Below are 27,115 nucleotides of genomic sequence, written 5' to 3' on the forward strand. Positions count from 1 at the left end.
ACGGAATTTCGCCAAAGCACACTGACAAAAGCCTTTACTCGCGATGTTCAAATGTCTGAGCAGCACTCCGGTTTGTCTTTTGCTTTGCAAAGTTGCTCAGGCTTTCAAGATCTCCTTCCTGCACGTCGAAAATAATTGAGACTTCTTCGATCGTATGGTTCTTGGTCTCTGGGTACATGAACCACGCGAAAGCGAGGTAGAACAGGAGAATGGTGATATAAACAGCATAACTGGCAAAGCGGTCAGCCACTCGATCGTGCGAGTTGGACGGGGTACTACTTACTACTTCCAGGCAATGGCATCCAGGGCAATTGGATTTACAAACTGATTGAAGGCATTTGCCATGGTTCCGAAGGATGTAAATATGGCGAGTCCTTTTGTACGTAGCTTAAAAGGTAGGATTTCTGTCGTATATGGAACTGGAAGAGGCGTCCAGGCGATATCATAGAATCCGTAATACCTTGAACAACCACGTTAGTTTTCATGACCGTATCTGAGACCATTTTGCCAACACTTACAGAAACAGTAGTGGAATGACAGAAATTCCGAGACCAGACTTTTTAGTCGAAGCGAAACCAGCCGAAAAGCCCATGATGAAGCAGTAACACAGGAGCATGCCAAAAATGGACACAAGGAACAGTGGACGCCGACCAAAGCGCTCAACGTTGACTGCTGCTCCAAACGCTAGGAACAGGTTCCAGATGGCTATAATCACCCGTGTTAATATCCACACTGGGCCTGTGAGACTCGTGGACTTACCGAGACCAGAGGTTAGAAGCGTGATCTGCACCGGAGATGTGATGCCAATTGTCTTGAGCACCGGTGTGAGATAGCTATGGCATGCATGGTTAGTAGAAAACGTCAAGGTTTAGAGTATATGCACCCACTAGTTCTATTTTTTTTAATAACATCGATAATCACTATCGGCCATAGAAGCAAAGGATATAATTAAAGATATATAGTAATATTAAACCTAATACTATAAAATACTAAAAACCTAAGATAAGGCTCTATAGCTATAGAAACCTAATAGCTAGAAGATAAGCCTTATAATATAAGATATTATTTTTCCTTTTCTTATAAGAAGTTATATTACTTAGCTTTTTCTTCTAGCTTATTATTAATATTTCTATTTTCTTTATTATCCTTTTTCCTTAAAATATCTATTATTTTAATATAAAAACTCTTAATCTTAATAATTAACCCGAGACTTAATTAATAATATAATAATATAAGTGCCTAAGTTATAATATTAAGTTATAAAAATAAATAATAATTTTAAAAGAAACTTAGGCTTATTAAGCTTCTTATCTCTAAACCTATTTAAATTCGCGATCTTATATATATACTTTAAATCGCCTTTATTTAGTTTTATAATTATCTTATTAAGTATATATATCTTTAAAAAGGCTAAGTTAAATATATTAATATATAATAAATAGCACTTAAGAACCTAGCTAAGAGACTAGCTATAAGTAATACCCTTAAAGAAAAAAAAGTTTATTTCTTAGATTAGCTTAAATAATTAAAGGGCTAGCTAAAAGAACTATTAAAATTAGTAAAAGAGCTATAGGCTTAAAAAGATCTATTAATAGAGGATTTAGACCGGGATAGGTAGCGGATATCTAATTATTCGTGGTATTAGTAGTAAATATAAGGTTATTAGAAAAAGCTTAATCTATTATTAATAGGGTTAATTACGGGTTAGAAAAGTTAAATATGATTGCAGGAAGAGACCTGACTTTGACATATAATAAAACCGAACACACGGGTACACCCACTAGGAGACGATACTATTTCTAACCCAGTTCGTACCCACGCACAAAGACAACAAGACCGCAAGACGTTTTCGATTACCTGGTGTCTTGAAGAAGTCCAGGTACGACACTTGATGGTCAACGCGGTCCTCTTCTATAGAAGCCTGAATCTCGGCGAGTTCCCACTGAACGAGAGGGTCGTTGTCGACCCCATTTGCGTGGTGTTTGCTCAGAACAGCAGAAGCGTCGGCTATTCTGTTCCGATAGACAAGCCACTGAGACCTGGGCGTTAGCCAAGTGATGTAGAACGTGACAACGACCACTACCAACCCTGGGAGATTCGGGACAACTCAAAAGTGTGATGAGTACCATTGATGGGCCCAAAATCTGGACGATAGATGGCATTCTCCACGACCAGCTTCCTGGGATGTAGAGACCGCCAACTACGAAGTTTGTTTAGAACAGTTATTTTGGAAGACCAGCACTGATGAAAGGTGGCAAACTTACAGCACAAAAGTGCCGATAACAGACTACCAAAGTAAAAGAACGGATAGTAGCAGCAAGAAATCATCGGTCGTAATCTAGGATGTGCGATCTCTTGGATCAGAGCCGGAGCCGCCACTTTGGCGATACCACCACCAGCGCCGATGATACCTCGACCTAGACGAATGTTGGAACAGGATATATACCGGTAAACATAGTCAAAGACTTACCGGCCACCCACATGCCGGGATTCACCGCAAGGGCGTTGACAAGACTCCCGGCCAAGACAATGAGAGATCCCAGACCCAGGGCAATTCGTCGTCCATAGGGCCGAGACAAGAAATCTCCTAGGTAGGCGGTTATCATGGATGGCAGGTACAAGGTCGCGGTGTAGAGGCCGAGGATGGGTCCTTTCGGATGGTTGACAATTTCACCCCAGGAAGCAATGGCCTGGAGCCCATTGAGGAGGCTGGCATCGTCTAGCAATATTTGAGTCTAGATAACCAGGTCTTGTTCCGGTTCACTTACACCCCTGGTAAACGCATCTCAGTCTGTTGGGTTCTGAAGCCAAAGGGTTTTAATCACTCACCAAGTAAAAAACGACGAGACAGAGTCCCAGGCTGAAGCCTTATCTTAGCGGACTACGCCGGAGAAAGTTGATAACTTTGCTAGGTGAATAAACGTACCATTCGGCGATGTTTCTTTTGAGGCAAGTGTCTTTATACCAAAGCTTATTTGTGTTGTCTGACCCCTTGTATCAGTCTGGAAGTGCGAATTCTCAAGCTTGAACCCCTTACTGGGTATGTCCACAAACGAGGAAGGCTGACGCGCCATGGCTCTTCAAATAAGGAAGGATTTTACATGAAATTCGTTATGTTAGGGAGATCTAGTGAATTATTGGCAAGTAGTTCTCAAGAGATGTGAAATAAAGTGTCTGGGGAAGAATCGTGGAGATGCTGGGGGCATTTCTGGGGGTGGGCCGTTGGACATGTAAAAAGGTTGAAAAGTAAAAAGTTCGCTAACAAGGAACTAGAGGAGCCGCTAGAGGCTAGATCAGCTCATTCCATAGCAGGCCAGGTGACTCAGAGTCGGGGAACATCCGAGCAAAGCGGTGACTTGGACGTCCCCTGGCCCACATCGGCTGAGTAGACACGGAGCGCTCCCCGGAAGTCGGGGAAGTCGCGGAAACTTGAGGTCGAGAGCATGAGGTTGTAGGAACTGATAGACTTCGGGAAATTAGATGTGAAGAGGCGGATTTCGGAAGACATAAAGCCTCCCAGATCAATTCGACGTAAAAGCAATATAGTTCAACGTGGTGAGATATCGGCAAGGCGTACCTTGGACAAGGTTCGCTACAGTTCGCAACTACCATCATGGCGAATATTGGAATGGATCGATCTTTCTTGACAGTGTCTGTGGAAGAACTCGTTAGTCATTTGTCAGTGACAGAAAAGGTGGCTTTCATCGCGGGTGAAGACTGGTGGAGGTAAGACTGGCCGATTCCCTGTTGTCTCGATCACTAACAACCATGACAGAACGGTAGCCTTGCCCAGACTCAACATTCCCTCGTAAGGATTCCCTCGGCAATTGACCTGCACAACTACCTTGTTGACCACTACATCTCTAGGGTAAAGCTTACTGATAGGCCCAATGGTGCACGAGGGCAATCGTTTTTCAAGATGAGTGAGTCTTGCAACTCTACACTTAGCAATCACGGACGAGACTGACAGCCTCAGCACCCGCTGTGGTGCTCCCTAATGCGACTGGACTAGCGGCTACCTTCTCTCCGACCCTCCCTACCGAGGCCGCACGGTTGCTTGCGTCTGAGACCAAGGCTAGAAATGCAGTCTGTTTGTTGGCGCCGACTGTCAACATCTGCCGCAGTCCTCTCGGCGGTAGGGCATTTGAGTCGTTCAGTGAAGATCCTACCCTCAGCGGCATCATTGCTGCAGAGTACATCAAGGGTCTTCAAGATGAAGGCATTAGTGCGGCCATTAAACACTTTGTCGCCAACGACCAAGAGCATGAGCGAATGGGACAGGACTCCATAATCGCTCCCAGGGCGCTTCGGGAGATCTATCTTCGCCCCTTTCAGATTGCACAAGCTCGAGCTGGCCCCTGGGCTTACATGACTTCGTACAACAAGCTCAATGGGACCCATTGTTCAGAGAATGAGTGGCTCCTCAAAGATGTCCTCCGAGACGAGTGGGGTTTTGATGGTCTTGTCATGTCTGACTGGATGGGAACGTACTCGGTCGCCGAAGCTATCAACGCTGGCCTTGACTTGGAGATGCCTGGAAAGCCTCGGTGGCGTCAACCCCAGCTTGTTCGACAGTCGATCAACTCTCACAAGATAAGACCCGAGACCCTTGACGAGCGTGTCATTACTTTGCTACGTTGGGTACAGAAGTTGGCCATCCTGAACCCCGATATGGTCTACGACAGTGACGACTTTGTTGAATGGACACGCAAGGATGACCAAGAGGTTGACGCGGCCCTAGTGCGGCGGATTGGCAGCGAAGGTATCGTGCTACTCAAAAACGAGGCCTCGGTTCTGCCCATCCAGAGCGGGAAAGTAGCCGTCATTGGACCTAACGCCAAAAAGGCTGTCATTACTGGTGGTGGAAGTGCAAGACTTCGTCCGGCCTGGTCTGTTACGCCATGGCAAGGCCTGATCGGCAATAAACCCAACGACGTCGAGCTTTCTTACGCACTTGGTTGCAAGGGCTCCAAGTTCTTGCCTGTCTTTGGAGAAGAGTTTACAAGTATGGATGGTGTGACGCAAGGCTTCGATATGCTGCACTACGCCATTGTCAATGGCAAACAGGCGAGCAAGCCTGCTTGTTCTGAGGTATGGAAGAACTCGGATATCATGCTTGCCGACTTTACGCATCCAGATCTAGGCGATGATTACTTCACCGAGATCCGAGCCATGTTTACAGCACCAATAACTGGTGACTGGGAATTCGAGGTCAGCGTCACTGGCCAAGCTTGGGTCTATCTAGACGGTGAGCTCGTGGCAGACCTATCCAAGGAGCAGAAACGGACGTCTTCCTTCTTTGGAAATGGAGGAAACGGCACCATCATTACCGTGTCGGTGACCAAAGGCCAGGTAAGTCAGAAGACCAGATGTTGTGTGTTGACTCTTGTTGCTGACATGTGTCACTGTAGGTTTACACGTTCCGCCTGTTGCACGACTCCAGGAAGCCTCCCCTAGCCCCTGGACAGGACAGCCAACCTTTGCAGCTTATCGGAATGAAGCTTGGGTCATTTCCTGCCATCGACGAGGACCAAACCATCGATGAGGCTGTCGAGCTAGCAAAATCGTCAGACTTTGCTGTCCTCGTTGTCGGACTAGACCAGGATTGGGAATCTGAAAGCTACGACCGACCCAACCTATCTCTTCCTCTTCGCCTCAACGACCTCGTACGCCGCGTAGCTACCGAGGCCTCAAGAACCAAGACGGCAGTGGTATTGCAGACAGGCTCTGCGGTGTCGATGCCTTGGCTTGGGGACATTGACTCAGTCTTGTGGCCCTGGTACGGTGGAAATGAAGCTGGAAATGCCATTGCCGACATTGTCTACGGCAAGGTAAACCCTTCCGGCAGGCTTCCAATTACCCTTCCTAAGCGAGAGCTCGATATTGCTGCAAACCTCAACTTCAGGTCAGCTCGTACAAGAACATACTATGAGGAAGGTATCTGGGTTGGCTACCGTCACTTCAACGCCCGTGGCATCGAGCCCATGTATCCTTTTGGTCATGGACTGTCGTACACAGACTTTGAGTATTCTCAAATGGCTATTACGCCCTCCAAGTCGACTTCTCCGAGCTCCTGGCGAATCAAAGTCTCAGTCAAAGTAACTAATACTGGCGATGTCGCAGGTGCTCACTCAGTTCACTTCTATACAAGTCCCCCACCTCCAACATCCAACTCTCTTACCCACCCCGAGGTAACCCTCCAGGCTTTCACCAAGACCGGCGTGCTATTGCCAGGGAAGTCCGAGACGGTAACCGTAGAGATGGACAAATGTAAGTCTAGCCACCGACCCCTTTTGACATTACTAACGAAGGAGTCAGACGCGGTCTCGCACTGGGATGAGCTGAGTTCTTTGTGGAGGGCCGAGCCCGGTCAGTGGTACGTCAAGATTGGAAAGAATGCGCAGGACATGTGTCTTGAAGACCCATTCACTGTGGATGCTGGTTTCAATTGGAAGGGAATCTAAACGATATCACTTGAGTCTTCTATCCTTTAGCCCAGTTATCCCATCAAAGGCCGTGCTTCAACCAGAGTAAACAACACGGCAGGGTTTATTGCCTATGGAGTTCCATCAACTTATCGTGACTCTGCCCACGTCATGTCCTTCTTGACTGCAATTGTACCCAGCGGGATAGAATCCCCCCTGTCGCCCTTCATATGCTCCACCACCGTGTTCTGCTCATTGATGTACGTCTCTGGCCACAAAACAGGCTCCTCGGCAGAGTCATTGTCGTGAAGTCGCCTAAATGGACCGTCCTTGGCTGGCACCCTCTCCCTTTCCGTCTGCTTAGACCCACTACCGCCGATAGTGATAATCCCCTCCTTGCTGCGGTCTTGGGTCGCTCTGGTGATAAAGCGCCCGAAGATTAGGTAAAGCAGCGGTTGCATCGTGGGCAAACACGCGCAGAGGAGTCCAATGGTTGGCTCGATGACTGTCCAGATCCATGGTGTTGAAATCAGTTCTGTTTGATCTGTCAGCCGGCTCTTGTGTCAACATGGGCAATGAATCAAGTGACTCACTGGTAAAGTCTGCCGTGGGTCCTGCTTGAAGAAGATCCACGATGTATTTCAGTCGGATGCAGCTGATTACTACGATCCTACGCCTGGTTAGCATCATGCTGTGTCCTCCGAGGGTCTTTGAGATAACTCACAATCCACCGAGCAGAAAGATACCAGCAATAGCTACCCTTTGTGACCGCGGTACTTGGACTTTTGATACCGCCCAAATTGGCAACGAGATTATCAGGGCATCCACCACAATGTTAGGGATAGAGTTCCCAATGAAGAACTTGTTCTTATCGATGCACTTCCCCCCTTCCATGAAGGGTTTCCAGGCCTTGTCGATCGGAGTGCATTGGAAGATGGTAGTGAACACAATGGCTATCCACCAAGCTAGGGTTAGTCCACCGAGGACATAGCCGCCAATCTTCATCGATCGCGTTGGGAATATGCGATAGTACATGAGCAGGATACTGGCTTTGATGGTGCAAAGTACTGTTCCGTAAACGAACTCGGTTAATACTAGGCACTATCCCCATAATAGAGTCGTTAGAGAGTGAATAAAGACATGGAAGGGAGTGTTTGGCTCACCAGCTGAGCTCTCCCAAGCCGGTTTTGGTCTTGCATCATGTTGACTGCCAGTGGTTTTCCAGCTCCACCAACGTAGACGACTGATTCCGTGTTATCAATCATACCTTCAATTCTCCAGAGTAGACAAGGACTCACCTGCGATGGCGATAGCAGCGTTGGCCCATAATAGCGGCTGGTGGCACAATTAACGATCGGATCGAAGCACGCGTGTGATAAGCTCATGCATACCAATGATATCAATATGAGCCAATCGTCAATCTCGAGGGCCATGTTCTTCCGATGACGTGCCCACACCCTCGTAGCTACAATGACAAGCGCAAAGGGAATGGACACAGCGCTGACGATAACGAGCGACGGGCCTTCATTGTGCTTGAGAACCTCGGGCGGAAGCGTAGACGACTGTGTGGCTGACATTGTGGCTGGATAGGGAAATCAGGGTTCAACCAGACATCTCGGCAAGTAATCGCGGGCCAGGAGAGAACATAGGTGGGCACTTGGCGACGTGAAATACTCTACGCGGCGGCATAACTAGAGTTTTCATGGGCTTCGGCGTAAGGCTGGCAGTTCTCAGGGCCAGCCGATGCTTGACTCGCTGGTTCATTCTGCAATGCAACGCAACGCCCCTTGAGGAAAAGATTCACAAGAAGAGGCGAAATGGGGCTCTCAACAGGGGTTATAGTTCGTATGCGTGGTGCCATATCCATTGCTCCATATTCGATGAAACGCGTCTTGCAAAGTCTAACTCGAATGATTTCGATAATGCTCCTTTAGTCACCCCACCAGGATCCCCTAGTCCCAAGTTCTCGAAACTCCGGATGTTTTCCGAGAAGCGGTTTCCACAGATAACAAGCGACATTTGTGGCCCGGGCCCCTTGATTATGTATAAGAACGAGGCAACATCACAACCATGTTGTGTTGCATCCAGCCACACCACTTTGTCAAGATTGGCAGAATTCAGCACTCGTGAAACCGTCAACTACAAGGCAACGACTATGAGCGACAAACCCGTCTTGCTTTTCGTCACCGGCGCGTGGCATCCTCCCAAGTGCTATGATAGCCTCAGGACGACGCTTATTGATCTCGGCTATGAGTGTGTCATTCCCAAGATGCCCACGATAGGAGCTGATAGCCATGGAGTCACTTGGGAGGCGGATAAGGCTAAGATCATTGAAACATCGGAGCCTTACTTTGCCGAAGGACGAGAGGTCGTTCTTATTGCGCATTCATACGGAGGCATTCCCGCTACTGCCGTCACAGAAGGACAGGGGATCAGCGAGCGAGCAGAGAAGGGTCTCAAGGGTGGATTTCACTCAATCATTTTTATGGCTGCATTTGCAATTCCAGTTAAGGGGTGGGATCTCATCACGACTTTCGGTGGCGCATACCCTGAGTGGCTTCAAACTGGCGAGAAATATACCAAGGTACGCAAAGAGAAATTGAGACCATCACATAAATGAATGTCTAACGAGACGTAGAATAAAATCACGACTATGTCGCCCGAAGGAGCATGGAATAGCCTATACAATGGCTGTCCTAAAGAAGCAGCCCAAGAAGCTTTTGACGCCACACAGCCACATTCTCAAGATGCATTTGAGACTGGCCTAGACTTTATCGGTTCCGACATCACCATTCCAAAGACCTACATAATCTGTGAGAAGGATCAGGTGATACCGCTCCCTCTCCAGGAACAGCTTGTTCAGTCGACGCCGGGTATGAAGGAGGCGAGGATGGCAACCAGTCATAGCCCGTTCCTTGAAAAGAGACAGGAAACTGCAGAGTTGATCGTCAAGATCGTCGAGGGCCGGAACTGACCCAATACTCCTGTAGTGTCTATTTAAGCTAGTTGGTCTCGAATCAATAAACCCCTTAACTTGTGAGGTGTCATATCATTTATTGTTTACCGAGCTTAGCGCAGGCGAGCTGCCTGCAAATCGTAGCCGGTCTAAGCGTGCAAAACGACCGGATGCGGCTCCGCAGATAGGTTCCGCACCCAACACGTTTCAAAAGCCCACTCTCAGTTGAGCCGCAACACCCGTGCCTATCAAGGGCTAGACCATACTAATCGCATGTCGGGATACCATTGCGAAGCATGCAGTCGGACTTGACCCTGTACAAGGTCTAGTTGGAGTTAACTAACGGGACATCTGATGCGGCTTGGTCCGTAGCTAAAACCCTTTAGTTTAGCTAAAGCATTGCGGCAATGGCGATCACAGTTCAATATTTCGCCTTGTGGCGTGACGGCCAAGGCACGCCATTGCGGCTCTTCAAGGTAGGGCAGACTATCGCGATAAGGAGCAAGGGGAGGGCAGGGGGTAAGTCCGGACGGATTCACGGGTCGTTCATTAGACCCGGCAAGTTGCCGAGACTAACAAAGTTTAAATCTCTTCACAATCAATGGTCAGCTGTTGGCCTTAATAATACCTCTGTTTGATACTGCGCCGGAGTTTTCACTCCTGGCACAAACCTGAGCTGGTTGTCTTAGGTTACAGTGTTTTAGGTAATCTGGCTTTGATGATATTGATAGCCATGTCTTCCACTCTTGTTTTTGGCGGCCAGTTTCACAGACGTCGCTACCAACCATATTTTTTCCTCGAGAATGCATATTGCTTCTGAATTTGTTCTCATGTCAAAAGTACTTGACAGTGAAACGCGAACTAACTAACCTATTACCTTGCGCTCTTGCGCCTGATAATGCGGAGACAACTCAACTCTGACGCTATACAGAACTCCCCTTGTCTAATCTATCCTCATCTCTGATGCGCCTCGCTTGTCTGACTCTGGTAAGGGCACACGGTTTCCAGCCGAGTCCGGAATGTTGGTCCATCTCATGAGGAGCTCCCTCAAGTCAAGCTTAGATGTGTCAATCTCATCTATCATGACCTCCTTTGGGCCGAGAAGTCCCTCCATCTCTTCATCTAGTTCACGATTATCGATGCTAGTTGTAGACTCGCTGTCTGTGGTAGCTGAAGACGGTGCATTGATGCTGACTTGGTGCAGGGGCATTGGCTCAATGTCTACCATGGCTCTTCTGTATGACGTCGTTCGTTGGCGCCTTGACGGGAGTATACTCAGCTCTTCCCTTCGGGGTGCCACCCTCTTCTCTCCGTATACTGACATGCGTGGCATCCTCGGGGCTGGCATTGGCCCTAGTGGTGGTATGTGGACTGGCATACTCCCGCCTACCCGGATCCGTCCATCTGCAGGCACTGGAGGTGGCATCGATGGTGGATGCCCGGGTAGCGTCGCGTCGAACGCTTGCCTGGATGAAAACCGCATATTCATTTTGATGTGCATCCCAGGAAGGATCGCTGACCTCCATGTCTCTGGTGGGATGATTGCGCCTGTATACTTGTTGACAATATCATATTTGCGATTTCGTACCGCGACTTCCAACTGTGTACCGGTGAAGGCTGTGACAAGAAGGTTTTCCATCATCTGTCGAGAGTTTAAGGTCAGTCTAAATCCCTCTTGCATTTGCAAGAAGCGTTGGATACGCTTCCAGCTAGAAGAGCCATAATAATTTCATAGCCCACATGAGCAGACCATACACAAATAGAACCGCCAGCAATTGACTCGACTCACCTCCCAACTACGGCAATGTTCATATGGCAGCGTAAAGTTGCCGCTGGTAGTGTTCAAGGCAACAGGCTCCACCTCCTCACCCAGCCGAAAGAATAGAACGATGTGAAGGCTCTCCTGCTGGTCCAGCTCTGATGATTGCATGATCTCGATAGCTATCCAGGTTCTGCTTTGCGTGTCCCACTGCTTTGCTAATGTCATAGCAAGGTGAACTTCGTGACGGACGCGTGGGTCGAGATGCTTGTACTGCTCCCACATTTGTAGCCGTCCTCTCCGCCAGCGGCGGGGCATGATTGCAGAAAGGGCAGCTTCGATGTCTTTTTGTTCCATGTCAAGTTTCATCAGTGATGGCTTAGACAAGAGATCGCTTCTGGCCGGTAGTTCAAGGAGAAAAGCCTCCAGCTTGTCACTCTTCCGGTCGTCATGCCTGCCACGTGAGAATATTCCATGAGCCCAATTCGGAATGAAACGAAGTATTCGATTTGGAGATGTGGTATCAGTAGGGGCGGCGGTGCTGCCGCTGATAGATCCCTCTTCGTCATCACCAGAGCCACCGTTGTCTGGGTTGCTGGTTGAAGGGGAATAATCCACGCTGGCCTCTTCTTCGGTGGCAACGCCGCCTCCTGCGTATGGCTGGCTGTAAAAGAGGGGAGGAGACGCAGGGATGGATGGCGCTTCACGGCTTTGAAATCTGTGGGCAAGCCTGCGCACGGGGTCTTCGACCAGATTCCCATCTTCAGGTTGAGGCCTGTTGTTTTCCATCGTCACTTCCATGCCACGTGGTTGTGGCGTTGAGTCAACTATAACCTTATCAAGGCTATTCTCTGTTTGTTTTCCTGATCTGTCAGGGGTAAGACAATAATTCGGTTAGTTCACAGTCTGTTGCTTGATGATGTTCACGTACTCTGCATGATGTGTCATTATCGCTAGGAGAGGCGGTGCATCTGGCTTTTTGATGGCACTATGAGAACAATGATGACGTTAGTCGGGCACATTAGTTCAAAGAAGATCCTTCACCTAATGGTTTCCTCTGGTGGCGGGGCCACTGTTTCGGGCTTGGAAGTGGGCGCTGCTGCCATAGCCTTGTCGACCTTTTCAGTATGGCGGCGTTGCATGAGCTTCTTCGCATGGTTTGCTCGTTTTCTCATCAGTTCCTGGGCTAGCCCTCTCAGTGCTTGTTCCTCTTCTAGCGATCCAGGAGCCCGTGTTGTGTGGCTTTGAGGGACATAGATATTAGCATGTTTTCCATCATGCGGCTGCATTGTTACCCGAATTGTAAGAAGAGGTTGTACGAACTGTATTTGAAACTGTGCGAGGTTGACCACTTGAATATGGAGGAAAAGGTCCAATTTCCCAATTTCACCTGCCTCAGCTCCTGTTGGCAACGTTTGATCCGTGGTTCCAGCCATGGCCATGCTAGCTTCCGCCGGAATCCCAACTTGTTAAGCTTCAATGACAAGTCGTCGAGGCCATCTGCTGATACTTGTGCCTTTACTTTTCTTTTCTCAGAACCTTCAGCAGCTTCGTTCAACAAGATGATAATGACGCCGTATATCCTCTTGCATCTCTCAGAAAGCCGCTTGATATCCTGCACGCCATCGATGTTGAAAATAGGGACAGCCGTATCGCAGTCTTTCTTCATAATCTCTTGGAGTTGACTCAACACACCCGCCGTGGAATTGATCTCGAACGCGATCTCTTGAAGCCGATCACTAGCTTCTACGGCGGCCTCGATATGTGTCTGCAATGTAACGCCAAGTTGCAGCCCGAAAGCAACGATACCGACGATGGAGCCGGCAACTCCAATGGCCTCGGCCATGGTTATCGTGCTTCTTTTCCAGATGAGGCTGCTGAGGTTAACGTTAGTGAAAATGGGATGACAGAGTGAGGTTATGGAAAGATCCTGCTCACGATGACTACAGGGAAATTGATGAGGGGCAGCGCGTGCATTGCCGACGAATCAAACCAGAGCGCCCATGCAGGCTGACAGGGGAACATGTCATTCCTGGACTGATGGGCTTTGCCTGGTCGAGTCCTATGCATCACGGAATGGAGCATAGTAGTGTTGGCGTAGCTTGGAAAGTTTATTGTAATATGGACCACTTGTGATACATTATAACCTCAGCTAAGGGATTCGTGGACTAAACTAGTGCCCATCGAAGAGAGGTATGTATGTATATATTGGTGTTTAACGCCGGTCAAATCATATAGGAGGACAAAGGGCGCCTATCTAGACTAACTAAAGAGATAACTACCCCTTTTAGAAGGGAAACTTCCCCTATAAGAAGAGCTAGGTAAGATTCATAAGAAAGGAAATTCAAATATTATAACCCTGGTGATATCAAACATCTAGGGCCATTTGATTCGGTGCGCAGCATGGCCTACGATAGCCGCATTGCAGCCTTAGCCAAGGCTATAGCCGCGTTGCAACTTCTGCCGCAAGCAGCTATGGGCCGCGATGCAGCTATTCATAGGGCTATCTTCTAGTCGGTTTTAGTGCCTTTCGTGCCTTAAGGGCCTAATCGGCTGGTTATGTGGCCTGAAGAGGCCAGCGTTGGTTATATGCCGCAGGGCCCCAAAAGGGGCCCTTTTCGGCGGGTTATTTTATGTGTGCGAGTCTCGCGGCAACGCGGCCTCGCAGGTATTTATGTGTATACTTTATCGAGAAAGTCAACTCTCTTAATCCTTTCTCGAGGTAGCTGTTAAGGATATATATCCCTAGAGCCACTAAAAGCTGCAAATATGGCCTGAAAAATGCCCTTGTGCCCGTGCGGCGCTAACAGCAGCCGCCAAGGAAAAATTTTTACAGGAGAGAGTTGCATCGAAGAGAGGTGGGAAGAGGGCAGGAGAGTTAACCGTGGAAACTCGAAAAATCGAGACTCTTGGCAAAGCGGGGAGACCTCCTCTCTGTTACTGGTTTATCTGGATGAGTTAGTCTGATTTTAGCGGAGTAAAACTGGGGATTGCCAAGAGTCTTGATTTTTCGAGTTTCTACGGTGGTCCACGAATTTGAGGTTGGAATAAGAGCAAAATATGTCACTGTCTAACAATATTTCATTCCCACCATCACCCTCAGAGTTCGATTTGGCCCGTCCTCGCCTCTACATTTCTTGCTTTCTCTAGCGTACTTGAGCGACCTCTAGACATCTCAGCAAAAACCGAGGTCGTACAGGGTAGTTGCACATGCTCTCCGACGGACATGAAAACTTGCATTGAGTTTTCGCCCTGCATTAGGATAAGCAGCCTTCCACCGAATCGAGATCCATGGCGCGCTCTCAATTCTCACGCTGGACAACGAGTCGTCGATCCTTGCATGGGTTGAAACACGCCTCCGCATCCGTATTGCTTAAATACCTTTCCCCCGGGCATCTCCCACCTTCTCATGGGCAAAGCCGCAAGCTCTTTTGTGAAAATGCGCTGTAATTCCTTGCTAGCCATATTGGCCTCTGTTTCAACTCTCGTTCGAGGCCAATACCAATCACCACGATGCAAATGTGTGAGTGCAACAGCAGGAGATGACAGAAGCCTTACTGAATGGTCTACACAGGTCCCTGGTCAAAGTTGCTGGCCTTCGAATGTCGAGTGGAAATCGTTTAATCACCTTGTCGGCGGGGTTTTCATCAAGACGGAGCCAGTAGCTCAATCATGTTATCCAGGCGACACCCAGGACCTCGAAAAGTGCGCCTATGTGAACAAGATGTGGACAGACCAGGATTTTCAGACCTCCCATCCCATTGGTAGGCCTTATCCTTACAACATCACCTGTGCCCCAGTCGACTACGCCGCTGGACAAAAGCCCACCACATGCACTCTCGGCTCGCTTCCCGTTTACGCCGTCCACGCTACATCTCGTGCGCAGATCCAGTCTACGCTCCTGTATGCTCGGCGACGCAACATCCGCCTTGTGATTTCTGGCACAGGGCATGATCTCCTCGGTCGGTCTGACGGGTATGGTGGTCTTGAACTTTGGCTGCATGACTTCAAGAACGGCATCAAGTTCCAAAAGACGTATCGTTCGGAAAATAAGTGTACTAGGTCTGGCTGGAAGGGAAGCGCCATCAAGATCGATGGTGTCTACCAATGGCGAGATGTCAACAAGGCCGCTAAAGAGAGCAATGTCATTGCTGTCGGAGGAGGCTCCGTTTCACCTGGTGCCATCGGCGGGTGGGCATCTGGAGGTGGCCACGGGCCGGCAACAAGGAATTATGGTCTCGGCGCTGACCAGATCCTTGAGGCTGAGGTCATGCTCGCTGATGGACGAGTCGTTACCTGCAACCACTGCGAAAATACCGACCTTTTCCGAGCGCTTCGTGGAGGCGGGCCTGGGTACGGAATCACTCTTAGCAGCACCATAAAAGCACATCCCAATGTTGATGTTGTTACTGCTCATCATCTGCAGCTTGCTCCCCTAGAGAAAACGGAGAAGAATTCAGACCTTCTGGACGCTATTTCAGTATTGCTGCAGATGCTTCCCGATCTCAACGACGCTGGCTTTTCGGGGTACGGTTTCTGGTTTCGCAATTTCCCTACCGTCTTTGTCGGGAATGCGACGTCGGGTTATTCTCACGGCTTTTGGACGATCGGCATTGGCAAAGATGAAGCTGAGAAGGCCTGGGCTCCTGTGCGAAAAGCTCTATCCAAGTTTGAGGATAAGCTTTTCGTCAACGAGAGTTGGGCGAGCTATACCGATTACTGGTCCTTCTATGGCGCCGAGTCAGGACTCCATGATCCCGTAGGAGACACTGCGATCTTGACCTCGAGACTAATCAACCGAGAGTCTTTGAAGGACTATAGTAGTGTACGGGATGCTGTAGAGATTATCAGCGGCAAGCCTGACGAGTTTCACTCAAATGTTATCCTGCTTGTCTCTGGCGGGCAAGTTTTCAAGGACGCCGAGGACAAGACATCTGGCCTGAACCTAGCTTGGCGCAAGTCGCACTTGGCACTTATCTCTGGGACTGGCGTTCCAAAGACTGCTAGTTTCGCAGAGCGAAACAAAGCCAACTACGACACAACTTTTGTCAAGGGTGCGGCGCTGAAGAAGCTTGCGCCTGACACTGGTGCTTACATGAATGAAGGGGACCGCCATGATCCTGACTTCAAGACGTCGTTTTATGGAGAGGTCTATGACGTTCATTTGAAGACGAAGCGCAAGTATGATCCATCCAATGCGTTTTACTGTCCAACATGTGTTGGGTCTGATGCCTTTGTTGAACGACCTGATGGGCCATTGTGCAAGGCGGAGGGTAATTGAAAGGCTTACTTTGCACCCCTTTAATGTCAACTATGGCAACCTTATTTCATGTTTCTAGTCTTAATTTCACTGGCATGTTGGTCGTGCACGGGGGCAAAGAGCATACTGATTAACACACAGCAGCTTTAAAACCCAATGCTGTTGAACACCGTAACTATAGTTATCAATGCATGATAGTATGAAAACCAACCTAATCTTAACAGTAAAACTCGCCCACGTGATATTCTTTGAGTCCACCAACAAGGCCACATCATTTCCTGCAAGCCACACGTACCACACCGTTGATGCTTGTTCCAAGATCATTGTCTACTCTTTGGCTCTTTTGGTTGAGTGGGGCGCATTGAACCCCTGCCAAAGACCCCTGTTTCTTCCCGAGCCATCCTGTACGAAATGAACGGGTATCCCCAAACCCCCCAGTCCAGCAAGTGTCCTGTCGCTGTGTCTTTGTTCATCACTGACGCAGTCCGCACTGTGAATGTGTGTGGACCATGGGCCTTTTTTCAACGTGCAGTACAGTGTGAATCAGAGCATCATGGACAGCAAAGGTCATCTCCAGTATAAATCGGCAACAATTTGTTGCCGTACAACCCTGTTCAAGCCTTGGATTTGAGTTGAGCACATACGGTCAATCATTTCGTAATGTCTACGTACAAGCCCAAGTTCGCATCCGAGATTCAGCGGGTATTTGTCCATCACATTCGTTTTTCTTCGCATGTGTTGACTGACCAAACAGATGATGTACATCGCTGGCGAGACTCAAGACCCTTCGGCCGAAACGATCGCTGTCGTTGAAGAAATCATTCGAGACCAACTTGTCCTCATGGTACATATTAACTCCACCTTGCAATCGACAGCTGCTAAATGTCTTTCAGCTCACGAGTGCCAACGAACTTGCATCCTCACGCGGCGCCCGCTTCATCTCCAACGCAGACCTGTTCTTCCAGATCCGACATGACCCAGTAAGACTTGGGCGACTCATGAACCTTCTCCGATGGAATCGGCTCCGCCTCAAGAGCAAGGCAAAAAGTGACAAGTGCGATGCGGAACTGGCCGCAGTCAAAGACTTGGCTGAGGTTCTCGACGTCCCTGTCCAAAAGGATAAAAAGAACCAAAAGCGTCCCAAACTAGCGTTACTGTGGGACGTCGACTCTTACTTCTCTGTAGAGCTGCCGGAGAGCCAAGAGCCGGGGGGTCTTCTCCCTGAAACCAACCAGGCGACTGTCGAGAGGCTGCGTCGCGCAGACCAAATCACAAGGAGAATGACGGCAAAAGAGTACACGACATGGGCCGAATCCCGTCGCCGAGCATCTTTCAGTTATCGCAAGAAACAGAAATTCCGAGAGTTCTGTGGTCTTGGTGTCATTGCTGAGTCCGAGCCCAAACATGATTGTCTGGATATTCTCAGCTTCTTGGCCTGCGAGATGGTACAGCGATTGACTGAGATAGCACTGGCCATTCAAGACAATGAAGTCCAGCGGAAGGGGAGATCCAAGGGGTCGGTGAACAAGGTTCGCGAGGGTCTCTTTACGACAGACAAGACTGAGAGGGAACCTGTTGGTGTTGAGCATGTGAGACAGGCTTTTCAAGTGACGCAGATGAGGGCCCAGAAGAAGAGGCCAAGGCTGCACAGCGGCCCGGGGACGGCCAAGCTCCACTTGATTTAGACGGTAAACGAGCATCGAGAGGGATGGCGCTGCAATTTTAATAGACTGTATGTCATCCTCTTGTGTATGAAACTGGAGTTATTATATCCCCGATCCGCACAAGACGAGTACTTGAGATGGGTCGTAGGTAAAGGTAAAAGGTTATGATCAAGTGTCCTGACAGGAGGACAGGCATTCGCCGTAAAGGACTCTTTCCATCATGAGTGAAATACGCACCCCCAGTATCTCGCAACAAAGAAATACATATATACAGAAGATTACAATCAACATATTCCAGCAGGGCAGCCGATTCCGGTACCAGCTTGAACACCCGCAATGGCAATAATCGCGTTAATAACACCTCCAATGCCCTCTCCCGCGATCATACCAGATAGGATAGAAAAGAGATACTCTTCATACATATCACGGCCATGACATAAGCTAGGCGGGGAAGTATAGCAGAAATACTCTAACTAAGCAAGGGACCGAAGGGACCAAACTTCGCCCGCATCGATCTAGGGACCAAACATTAAAAATATTAGTCCTACCCTAGACTAAACCTAGAGAATATTAATCTAAGGATTAATTATAAATATATAAAATATACTTATTATACTTTCTTATATAATAACTACCTTAGCTATTAATATAACTTAGTTATACTTAATACCTTAAGTATATTATTAGATATAATATTATATTACCTTTTAAGGTTATATAATATTCTCCTCTATTAATATAAACCTATATAACCGATTTATCCCTTAAGAAATACCCTTTTATTATATATTAATAGCTCTTATTTAGAGGATTACTTATATTACCTTAAATAATATTAAATATAATAGCTACTTAGGCTACTCTTAGTAATAACTACTAATAGGTTCTATTTATTAATTACCTATTTACCCCTATTATATTAATTTAAGCTAATCTTAATAGCGACGAGGAAATAAATAATAATAATAAAGAAATTAAATAACTCTATACCTAGGTTATTACTATAATTATTAAAATAAAGGAACTTAGAGGACTTATTAATTATATAGCTATTACTTAATAAGTTTAAAACTAATAATATTATAAGAATATCTAGAATATTAATAATATAATAATTATTATTATAAAAAGTAAAAATATTAAAGAAATCTTAAAGTTAAAATAATTAAAGAAATTTAATAATATTATATATAAATTATTAATATTCTTTATATAGCTATATATATTTATATTTTATTACTTTACTTAGTTTACTATAATATTTAATAAGGTCTAATATATTATAGGATATCTTACTAAGTATATTATAGCCTAATTTAAACCTATTATAAAAGAATACTTTATTAGAGAAACAGAACACACTAACCATAGCTAAAACTTCTTATATAACTTTCTTTTAATAACTTTCGAAAAAGAGATTTTATATACTTTCTCGTGAATTAAATACTATATGAAATAATAAGGGCAAATAATTAATTAATAGTAATAAAGATCTTCTTAAGAAAAGAGCCCTTAAGCTCCCTATTCTTAATCTAATCCTTTAAGAAGATAATAATAATAATAGTCAGGGCCGCGGCCTTGGCCCTTTTCTACGTATAGGAAATTACCTAATGGCCTAAAACGGCCTAGTACGCCTCTCCCCTAACTCATAGCTCCCCACGAGGCTTTAATACCTATCCTTACGGTTCCTAAAAAGCCTCGTTAATCCTAGATATTTCTTTCGCTTATTTTAGCCCGTGACCTCCCTAACTTAATTTCTTACCTATTAGAGTACTTATAAATTATTTAATTATTTGCCTTAGCTTCTTTACCGCTTCTTTATTCTCTTATCCCTACTCTCCTTCGAAGCTATAGCAGGGGCCCATAGCTACGCGGCTACTTATATAATATTATCCCACTGGGATAGTCTTATAAGACCCGCTAGCATATAAGTTATATAGTTCCTAGTTAATAGTCGCTGCGTAGGCTAGCTTCTTACCTCCCTAAGCTAGCCTTTTAACCCTAGAAATATCAATATAATCTTTATAGCTAGGCTTATTATTCTCTTTGCCGAAGTATATTTATTATTGCTTTCTAAAGTTAAGTAAATAAACTATTTAGCGCCCTAAATATTAGGTATAATATTAGTAATATAGGACTGCCTATCCTTATACTCGCCCTAATTATAACTTATTATTATTTAATTAACTAGTTTATCGCCTCTTTAAGCCCCTAGCTTAGATTCCTTTCCTCTAGAGCTTAACGATAAGCTCGACTATATATACTTAGAGCTATTCTTCGAGGAGGGGCGTAGGCGCTTTAGGGTGCCTAGCGAGAGGGACTTTAGAGGCCCGCTCGGAGTCTAGGGGTCCTTTATCTTCTCGTAAGGTACCGGGGTAATAGGCTTACCTATCGCTATTAATATTATTAATAGGGGGAATTATAAGAGTTTAATTAATTACTTCTTGCGGTTTAATATTAAGTTTATTAGCTTCTTTATTATTACCTTTAACCCTAGGTCGGGTACTTTAGAACTCAATAAAGAATCCAATAAGATAAATTCCCTGCCTTTAAAAATTAGTATATTATCCTTAATTTTAAAGTCTTAGCGCTTATATTATCTAATTAGATTATTAGGTATATCTATAAGGACTAGAGCTATAATAATAGCTAATAATAGCCTAGGTCCTTGCAGAAGAAGTGCCTTATCGCTAGGATTTATTATTAAGGCTAAGATTAAGCGATTAATTATCTAGTTACTAATAGTACTAATAGATTCTAGCTCTGCGGGTATATAACCTCCTATATTAATATAGAGCTATTCTATAGCTTTTAATTCATCGGGGAAGCTTAGTTTATACTTAACTTTGTCTATATAGGTTAATTAATACTTCGCAAAAGGTCCTCTTTTAATTTTATATAAATAATAGCTATCTTAGATCCCGATCTTATTAATAATCATAGTCTAAAAAATACCCTTAATTACTTTTATATTATTATTATATATAATATCCTTAGACTTTCCTACGCGGGTCTAAGAGTCTAATATCTAGTCACGGACTAATAGATTAAATAATCCTATTAGTTTATTTTCCTCTTTATTAATCTCTAGGGTCATAGGGGGGTAAAGTTAGGTAAGTATATCTATACTTAATCTTATTAACCCTCTAAGGGTCTAAAAGAGATAAAATAAAGATAAAAGGCTATATTCTTAGGCTCCCTATTATAGAGTTAGTAGGATTACGTGAAAATTAAAGTCATAAGGTTATCTAGCTATTATAAGGTACTTTCTTTAGGTAAGGGAGATATTCTTTATTTAAATTATCTAATTATTTAGTAGGGTATTAAAATAATAGAGGTTTACTTTCTTTTTATCTTAAATAAAGGTTATAAAGTAGCTATTATATTAGTATTAGATAAAGCTAATAAAGAATCTCTTTCTAATAAGGGATTTATATTATCTCCTAGGCCTATAGAACCCTATATTAAAGTAGGCTTTAATCTAGTCGTAATAATCTAGTAGGTATAGCATAGGGGTATTCTAATAGGAATTATACTTTAACTCCTTCCCGGGGATCTTAATCTCGCACCTAGTAACTATAATAACCTTCTTAAGCTTATTCGCGAGTATCTATAATACTCCTCTAATCGAGATATTAAGTAATATCTTATCGTCGTAAGTTAGATCTTAGTATAGATACTAAAGGCTTTTAATATAGTCCGCCTAGGAGATATTAAAGGTTAGGTTCTCGAAGTAGCTTCGCTAGAGCTTAGTCTTACTTAGCTTTTAATTAATTAATTACTGATTATTTATTATATAAGGGTACTTAAAGGTTACTAGGTCCTAGTGGTTTTATTCCTTATAAGGCTAAAAGAATAATAATTATTTATTATTATATAATTCGGGAATTATATTAATAATAGTCTTATCCTTCTTAAGGAAGCTTCCTTACCTGCTAATGCCTTTAACCTAGGTAACTAGGTAAGCTTACTTCGGCCGTATACTTATATACCTATAAGGGCCCTTAGGGGTAAAGAATATAGTCTTTAGTAATATCTTAATAACTCGTGGGGTATAGATTAGGGTATCATAGTTCTTTTTTATCTTCATAGCGGGTATATAATATAATTATAGTATTATCTTATCTAATTAAATATAGAAAGATTTAATACTCTTTATAATAATAATCTTCGAAGAGGTATAGGGGTTATAATAAAACTAATTACTAGATTTATCTTAATCCGAGGGTTATTAGATAAAGGATTCTTATCTATTTAAGCATTAATTATAGTTATATAAAATAAATAAAAGGGTATTTATAGTTTAATTAGTTAGTTTATAAAGAGGTAAGAGGGAATAAAGTAAGTTTAGGCTTTATTTATATAAAGAGAAGAGGCAAAGTATTACCTATGCGATAGGTATAAAAAGAAAAGGTCGGCTATTTAATTACTTCGGTGCTAAATAGTTCTTTTATTGCCCGCAAAGGTTAATCGTAATTCATAGTCTTATGCATAGAGGTTACCTAAATAGGCTACTCCTTTCTAATATATTTTTCTTCTTTCTTATATACTTAACCTTTTATACTCTTTATTTTTCCCTCCTCTTCCTCTTTAATTTTATACCCCTCTATACTTTTTAATTAATTAATTTATTATATTTATGCCGCTTCCTTATAAGATTCTCGCTACTAAGCAGTAAAATCTTCTTCTTAATATTTAGGCTATTACTAAGACTTAGATTTCATATTCTAACTTCTAGAAGGGTACCTCTTCGTAATAGAGCGATTATAGAGGTTTTAAGATTACCCCTTAGGAGGCAAAAAACGCCTATCTTCCCTAGGCTTATTCTTAAATCCTTTCTGCCCTTAATATTCTTTCTAATTAAATAATTAAATAGATCTACGAGTATCTAAAGGTCTAGATCTATTCTCGCTTCGCTCTTGACCGGGATAATTATCCTTTATATATAGAGCTTACTTTTAATAATAGCCTAGGTAAGAACCCAAAGGCATATATAAAAATATTCTTTAAATACTATAGTATTCCCAATAAGGTTATAGGGGAGCTTATCTCCCTAATCTCTAAGTATCCTCTTTAGCCTATTTATATCCCCGCTAATTTCGCTTATCCTCGCGGTTAGTTCTTTAAGTAATTGATCTTATGCCCTAAGCACCGAAAGGCTCTTAGAATCGCCCTTCTCGGTTACTATAACCCTATTCTTTATTATTATTACTATTAGTTATACTTAATAAATATTAGCTAGAATAAGGAGTATATCTTATATCCCTTCTTAACTTATATCTCTATTAAGGGCTTTATAAATAGGAAATATATTAACTATATTTGGCACTAAAAGCCCTGCGAGTAGGAGTTTATAACTAGATATTAACCGAAGTTTACTATAGAGGGTCTTCTAGAATAGCTATTTCTAGGAAAAGAGACTCTAGCAAATCTATTAGATAAGGTTTTAATTAATTAATTAAATCTAATATCTTATCCTTATATTTCTTATAAATACCCTTTAATTAATAGGTCTATTAAAATAGACCGTTAACTTCTTAATAAGTTACGAGGACTTACCCTTAAGGAGAGGGCTAATAAGACTGGTTTTTAAGAGGCGATATATTTCGAGTGATTATGGATTCTAAGTGGGCGTAATATAGCGTTTTTATTATTTTAGCCTACCTTATAGCGAGGCCTGGTTTTACGTCTATAATTGCTTTTTAATTAATTAATTATTTCTAATTGCTTCTAATATTCTTATTAGGACCCTTATCTATTCCTAGCTATTTTTTATTGCTCTTATATTAAGCCTATTTTCTAAGAAATAATAAATTTAAGTATTATATCTAAAATATTATAGATAGTATTATAGCTATCTCTTATTATATCTAGCCTATCCTAGATAGTATCCCTTATATCTTAGGCGGTATCCCTAGTATTTAATTAAATATTTTATATATCCCTCGTAAAATAAAATATCTAGTTTTATTAAAAATTTCCGGTAGTTATATTATAATATAAAATTTCTCTTTTTTCTCTTCCTCCCTTACTAGAAACCTAAGGATCCTTATAGGTTTTTAATACTAGCTGCCTATCTCGCTATTTCTCCTTAGAGACTCTTATACTAAGTAGCTTGCTTAGTAGTGAGGCTAAGGAATTAAACTTCTATACGCACTAAAGTCTATCTCTTTAGGTATTATATCTTACTCTTCTTACTAAGATCTTCCTCCTTATTATCTATATTATTGCTTTTGCTATTATTTTCTTAATTAATTATTTAATTAATTAAATTCTTTATGCTCCTTATTATTTATATATTCTCTTTCCTTTTATATCTCTTAGAATTCTCTTTTTCCTCCTAGAGCTTCTTAAGGGCTTCCTCTTTATCTAATTCTCTTTCCTATTAATTATTCTTATCCTTTATAAACTTCTTTAAGTAATCTCTATAGATAGATTTAGTAATCTTATAGCTATTAAGTGTCTCTAGCTTATAATAATTCGCTTTATTATAATATTTAAAGATATAAAATAGATTATATTATTTACGCGCTATTTTTATCTTTATTAATATATTAATTAATTAGGGAATATTAAATCTTAATATTAAGTCCCTAACCTTTAGGGGGGTCTTTCTTAGCCTATAAATATTCTTCTTATTTTATTTCTTTATAACCTTCGCCCGGAATACCCTAATCTTTTATTATATTACCTCTATATCTTTGCTTTTCCTTTTAAGGACCTTAATCCTCGCTAGGATAAGGTCTTCTATTATAGCTATATTATCTTAATTAATTAATCGCTAAGTAGGAATATTAACCTCTAGAGGGTATACTAGCTCCTAGCTATAGATAAGGTAGAAAGGGGAGTATTTATATAGTGCCTTTATAGCTATTTTATCGGCAAATAGTACTTTCTCTAGGTTATTATATTAGTTTGCCTTCCCTTTTTTCTTTAATTTCCTTAAAGCTATTAAAAAGGAGTAATATCTTTATTTATTAATGCTATTAGCCTTAGTATTATATAGAGATATTTAGATCTTTTATACTCTTAATTCTTTAAGTAAAAATAAGAACTCCTTCTTAAATTTAGGACTATTATTTATAATAGCCGCAGAAATTATACTAAATTAATAAATAAGGTTAATTACGAAGTATTTTAACGCTATAGCTAAGATCTTTTTTAAGGGAATTACTTTTATTTATCCTATTATATTATACTTTGCTTCTACTAGGTACTTAAATCCTTAGTTAAGGGGTATATATTAATAGTTAAAATAAACCTTAATTATAGGATTAAATAGTTAAGTAAACTAGATAGCTTCTAATAGCCTCTAAGGGGCATATACCTAATAAGTTAGATAGTACTATATTACTTCTGAGATCTAGCTCTATATGCTATTCTAGAAATATCTCTTCTTCGTGAGGTTATAGGTTACTTCTCTCCCTTTATAGCCGCTATTAATATAATATAATTTAATTAATTTCCTCTATATTAATAGATTATCGACTATTAGTAGGGGTAAGTTATAGTCCCTTTTAGCTTATTTCTAGAGTTATCGCCCTTAAATAAAAAATATAAGGGCTTTTCTTTTAAACTATTATAATTACGAGCATATTAGCCCCTTAGGTTTCTTAAATATATAGAAGTATTTAGCTATATCTTTATGCCCCTATGAGTAGGTATTATCTAAGATACTAGGCTTATTATTAACATAGACTAAGTTAAGATAGAGGTTAATAAAATCCTTAATATCCCTTTTAACCTAGGCATTTATTTAATTAGATAGTCCCACGTATTTTCGTAATAACCTATCCGCTATATAGTTCTTCTTTCTAGGTATATATCTAACCATGAAATTAAATAAAAGAAGGTAGCTAATCTATCTTAGAACTAGGGATCTGGGGATATCGTTTGCCTTGCCGTTAATTTAGTAGATTAGTACTTGCGAATTAGTCTCGAGGACGAAGGGGATATTATATATTATGCCTCTAAGGCGGCGAAATGCATAAAGGACTACCCTATATTCCCTCTTCGTTATATTATATTTAGTCTTAGCTAGGTTTTATAATCCAGATTTAAATTAAATTAGCTTCTATTTTCTATTAATTAATTATATTAAAATGCCTCCCTAGCCTAGGAGGCTTATATTAACTATAAGGATTACCTCCTTAGCTTCTTCGGAGTAATTAAGAGTAATAAGAATCGGCGGTGCTATAATTTTCTTCTTTAATATCTCTATAGCCCCTTTTTAGTCTGCTCCCTAGATAAACTTAGTATCTTTCTTTAATAGATCTATTAAGGCTTTTATAATCTATATAAACTATTTAATCTATTAATAATAATACCCTATAATGCCTAGGAAAGATCTTATTTCCCTTATATTAAGGTAAACTTTTTACTCTAAAATCTTTATAACTTTCTTTTCCTTTAGTTTCCTCCTATAAGTTCTATAAAGGTATCTAATTATTACCGCTATTATCCTATAAAATTAAGACTTCTAGCCTATAACTATGTAACTAAATAGCTTAATATTTATTAGTACCTTATCGAGGTTGATTAAATACTCTAGAACGAAATGGCGTATTCTTAGCGCTACTTTCTCCTTGTTATAGTCTATTGTGGGTCCCCTAACGCAAATATTATCTAGGAAGGATTAATATATATTAGGAATAAGGTCTCTTAGGATTTAAAGAATATTCTAGGTAAACTAGGCGATTAAATTCATAGCTCCTTGCGGTAATATATATATCCTTAGTAGCCTAATTAATATCATAAAGCTAGTTAGGTCTCTACTAACCTCTGCTAATTCTATCTAATTATATCCTAAGAAGAAGTCTAAAAGTAATAATATCTTATATATAGTAAAATCTATAGAGAACTTATTATAGCCTAGAGGAATAAGGCTATCCCTAATTATATGCTTATTTATTAATATAGCTAAATTAATTAATTGAAACTAATTATCTTTTTTCTAAATAAAAAAGAATAAGTTCCTATAGGGGCTATGGCCTTCTTCGAGGATTTCTCTCTCTATCTAGGTTCTTAGAAGCTTAATAACTTCCTTCTTAT

The 27,115-nt window shown here is 42.4% G+C and overlaps 8 protein-coding genes across 8 annotated transcripts; 4 read left to right on the plus strand and 4 right to left on the minus strand.

The window, feature by feature from the left end:
* Positions 1-34: 34 nt before the first annotated feature.
* NECHADRAFT_55927 (uncharacterized protein) lies at positions 35-2,985 on the minus strand (the record flags this gene model as incomplete). Its single annotated transcript, XM_003039522.1, has 10 exons — positions 35-230; positions 284-460; positions 519-705; positions 760-833; positions 1,782-2,032; positions 2,088-2,200; positions 2,265-2,417; positions 2,471-2,735; positions 2,830-2,860; positions 2,927-2,985. Coding segments are annotated over 10 exons (1,506 nt in total), but the record flags the coding sequence as incomplete, so codon positions are not given.
* Positions 2,986-3,613: 628 nt separating this feature from the next.
* On the plus strand, positions 3,614-6,464 carry NECHADRAFT_55920 (glycoside hydrolase family 3; the record flags this gene model as incomplete). Its single annotated transcript, XM_003039517.1, has 7 exons — positions 3,614-3,726; positions 3,776-3,808; positions 3,868-3,923; positions 3,977-4,791; positions 4,846-5,352; positions 5,412-6,270; positions 6,319-6,464. The coding sequence occupies 7 exons, from the start codon at positions 3,614-3,616 to the stop codon at positions 6,462-6,464; spliced, it is 2,529 nt and encodes an 842-aa protein (XP_003039563.1).
* A 110-nt stretch (positions 6,465-6,574) lies between these two features.
* NECHADRAFT_98298 (uncharacterized protein) lies at positions 6,575-8,002 on the minus strand (the record flags this gene model as incomplete). Its single annotated transcript, XM_003039523.1, has 4 exons — positions 6,575-6,960; positions 7,019-7,095; positions 7,150-7,526; positions 7,817-8,002. 4 exons carry the CDS (start codon positions 8,000-8,002, stop codon positions 6,575-6,577), a joined length of 1,026 nt encoding a protein of 341 aa, XP_003039569.1.
* Positions 8,003-8,520: 518 nt separating this feature from the next.
* On the plus strand, positions 8,521-9,399 carry NECHADRAFT_105756 (uncharacterized protein; the record flags this gene model as incomplete). Its single annotated transcript, XM_003039518.1, has 2 exons — positions 8,521-9,009; positions 9,064-9,399. Exons 1-2 carry the CDS (start codon positions 8,581-8,583, stop codon positions 9,397-9,399), a joined length of 765 nt encoding a protein of 254 aa, XP_003039564.1. The 5' UTR covers positions 8,521-8,580.
* Positions 9,400-10,324: 925 nt separating this feature from the next.
* NECHADRAFT_89079 (uncharacterized protein) lies at positions 10,325-12,986 on the minus strand (the record flags this gene model as incomplete). Its single annotated transcript, XM_003039524.1, has 5 exons — positions 10,325-11,023; positions 11,171-12,008; positions 12,072-12,128; positions 12,185-12,382; positions 12,436-12,986. The coding sequence occupies 5 exons, from the start codon at positions 12,984-12,986 to the stop codon at positions 10,325-10,327; spliced, it is 2,343 nt and encodes a 780-aa protein (XP_003039570.1).
* A 1,593-nt stretch (positions 12,987-14,579) lies between these two features.
* NECHADRAFT_55923 (uncharacterized protein) lies at positions 14,580-16,421 on the plus strand (the record flags this gene model as incomplete). The annotated part of the gene is made up of 2 exons (XM_003039519.1): positions 14,580-14,663; positions 14,715-16,421. The coding sequence occupies 2 exons, from the start codon at positions 14,580-14,582 to the stop codon at positions 16,419-16,421; spliced, it is 1,791 nt and encodes a 596-aa protein (XP_003039565.1).
* Positions 16,422-17,154: 733 nt separating this feature from the next.
* Positions 17,155-18,085, plus strand: NECHADRAFT_55950 (uncharacterized protein; the record flags this gene model as incomplete). Its single annotated transcript, XM_003039520.1, has 2 exons — positions 17,155-17,244; positions 17,294-18,085. The coding sequence occupies 2 exons, from the start codon at positions 17,155-17,157 to the stop codon at positions 18,083-18,085; spliced, it is 882 nt and encodes a 293-aa protein (XP_003039566.1).
* An 8,458-nt stretch (positions 18,086-26,543) lies between these two features.
* On the minus strand, positions 26,544-26,699 carry NECHADRAFT_55948 (uncharacterized protein; the record flags this gene model as incomplete). Its single annotated transcript, XM_003039525.1, has 1 exon — positions 26,544-26,699. A coding segment is annotated over one exon (156 nt), but the record flags the coding sequence as incomplete, so codon positions are not given.
* Positions 26,700-27,115: the final 416 nt, after the last annotated feature.

The sequence above is a fragment of the Fusarium vanettenii genome, assembly GCF_000151355.1.
Source record: "Fusarium vanettenii 77-13-4 unplaced genomic scaffold NECHAsca_95_unmapped, whole genome shotgun sequence".
In the NCBI taxonomy this organism is placed as follows: domain Eukaryota; kingdom Fungi; phylum Ascomycota; class Sordariomycetes; order Hypocreales; family Nectriaceae; genus Fusarium; species Fusarium vanettenii.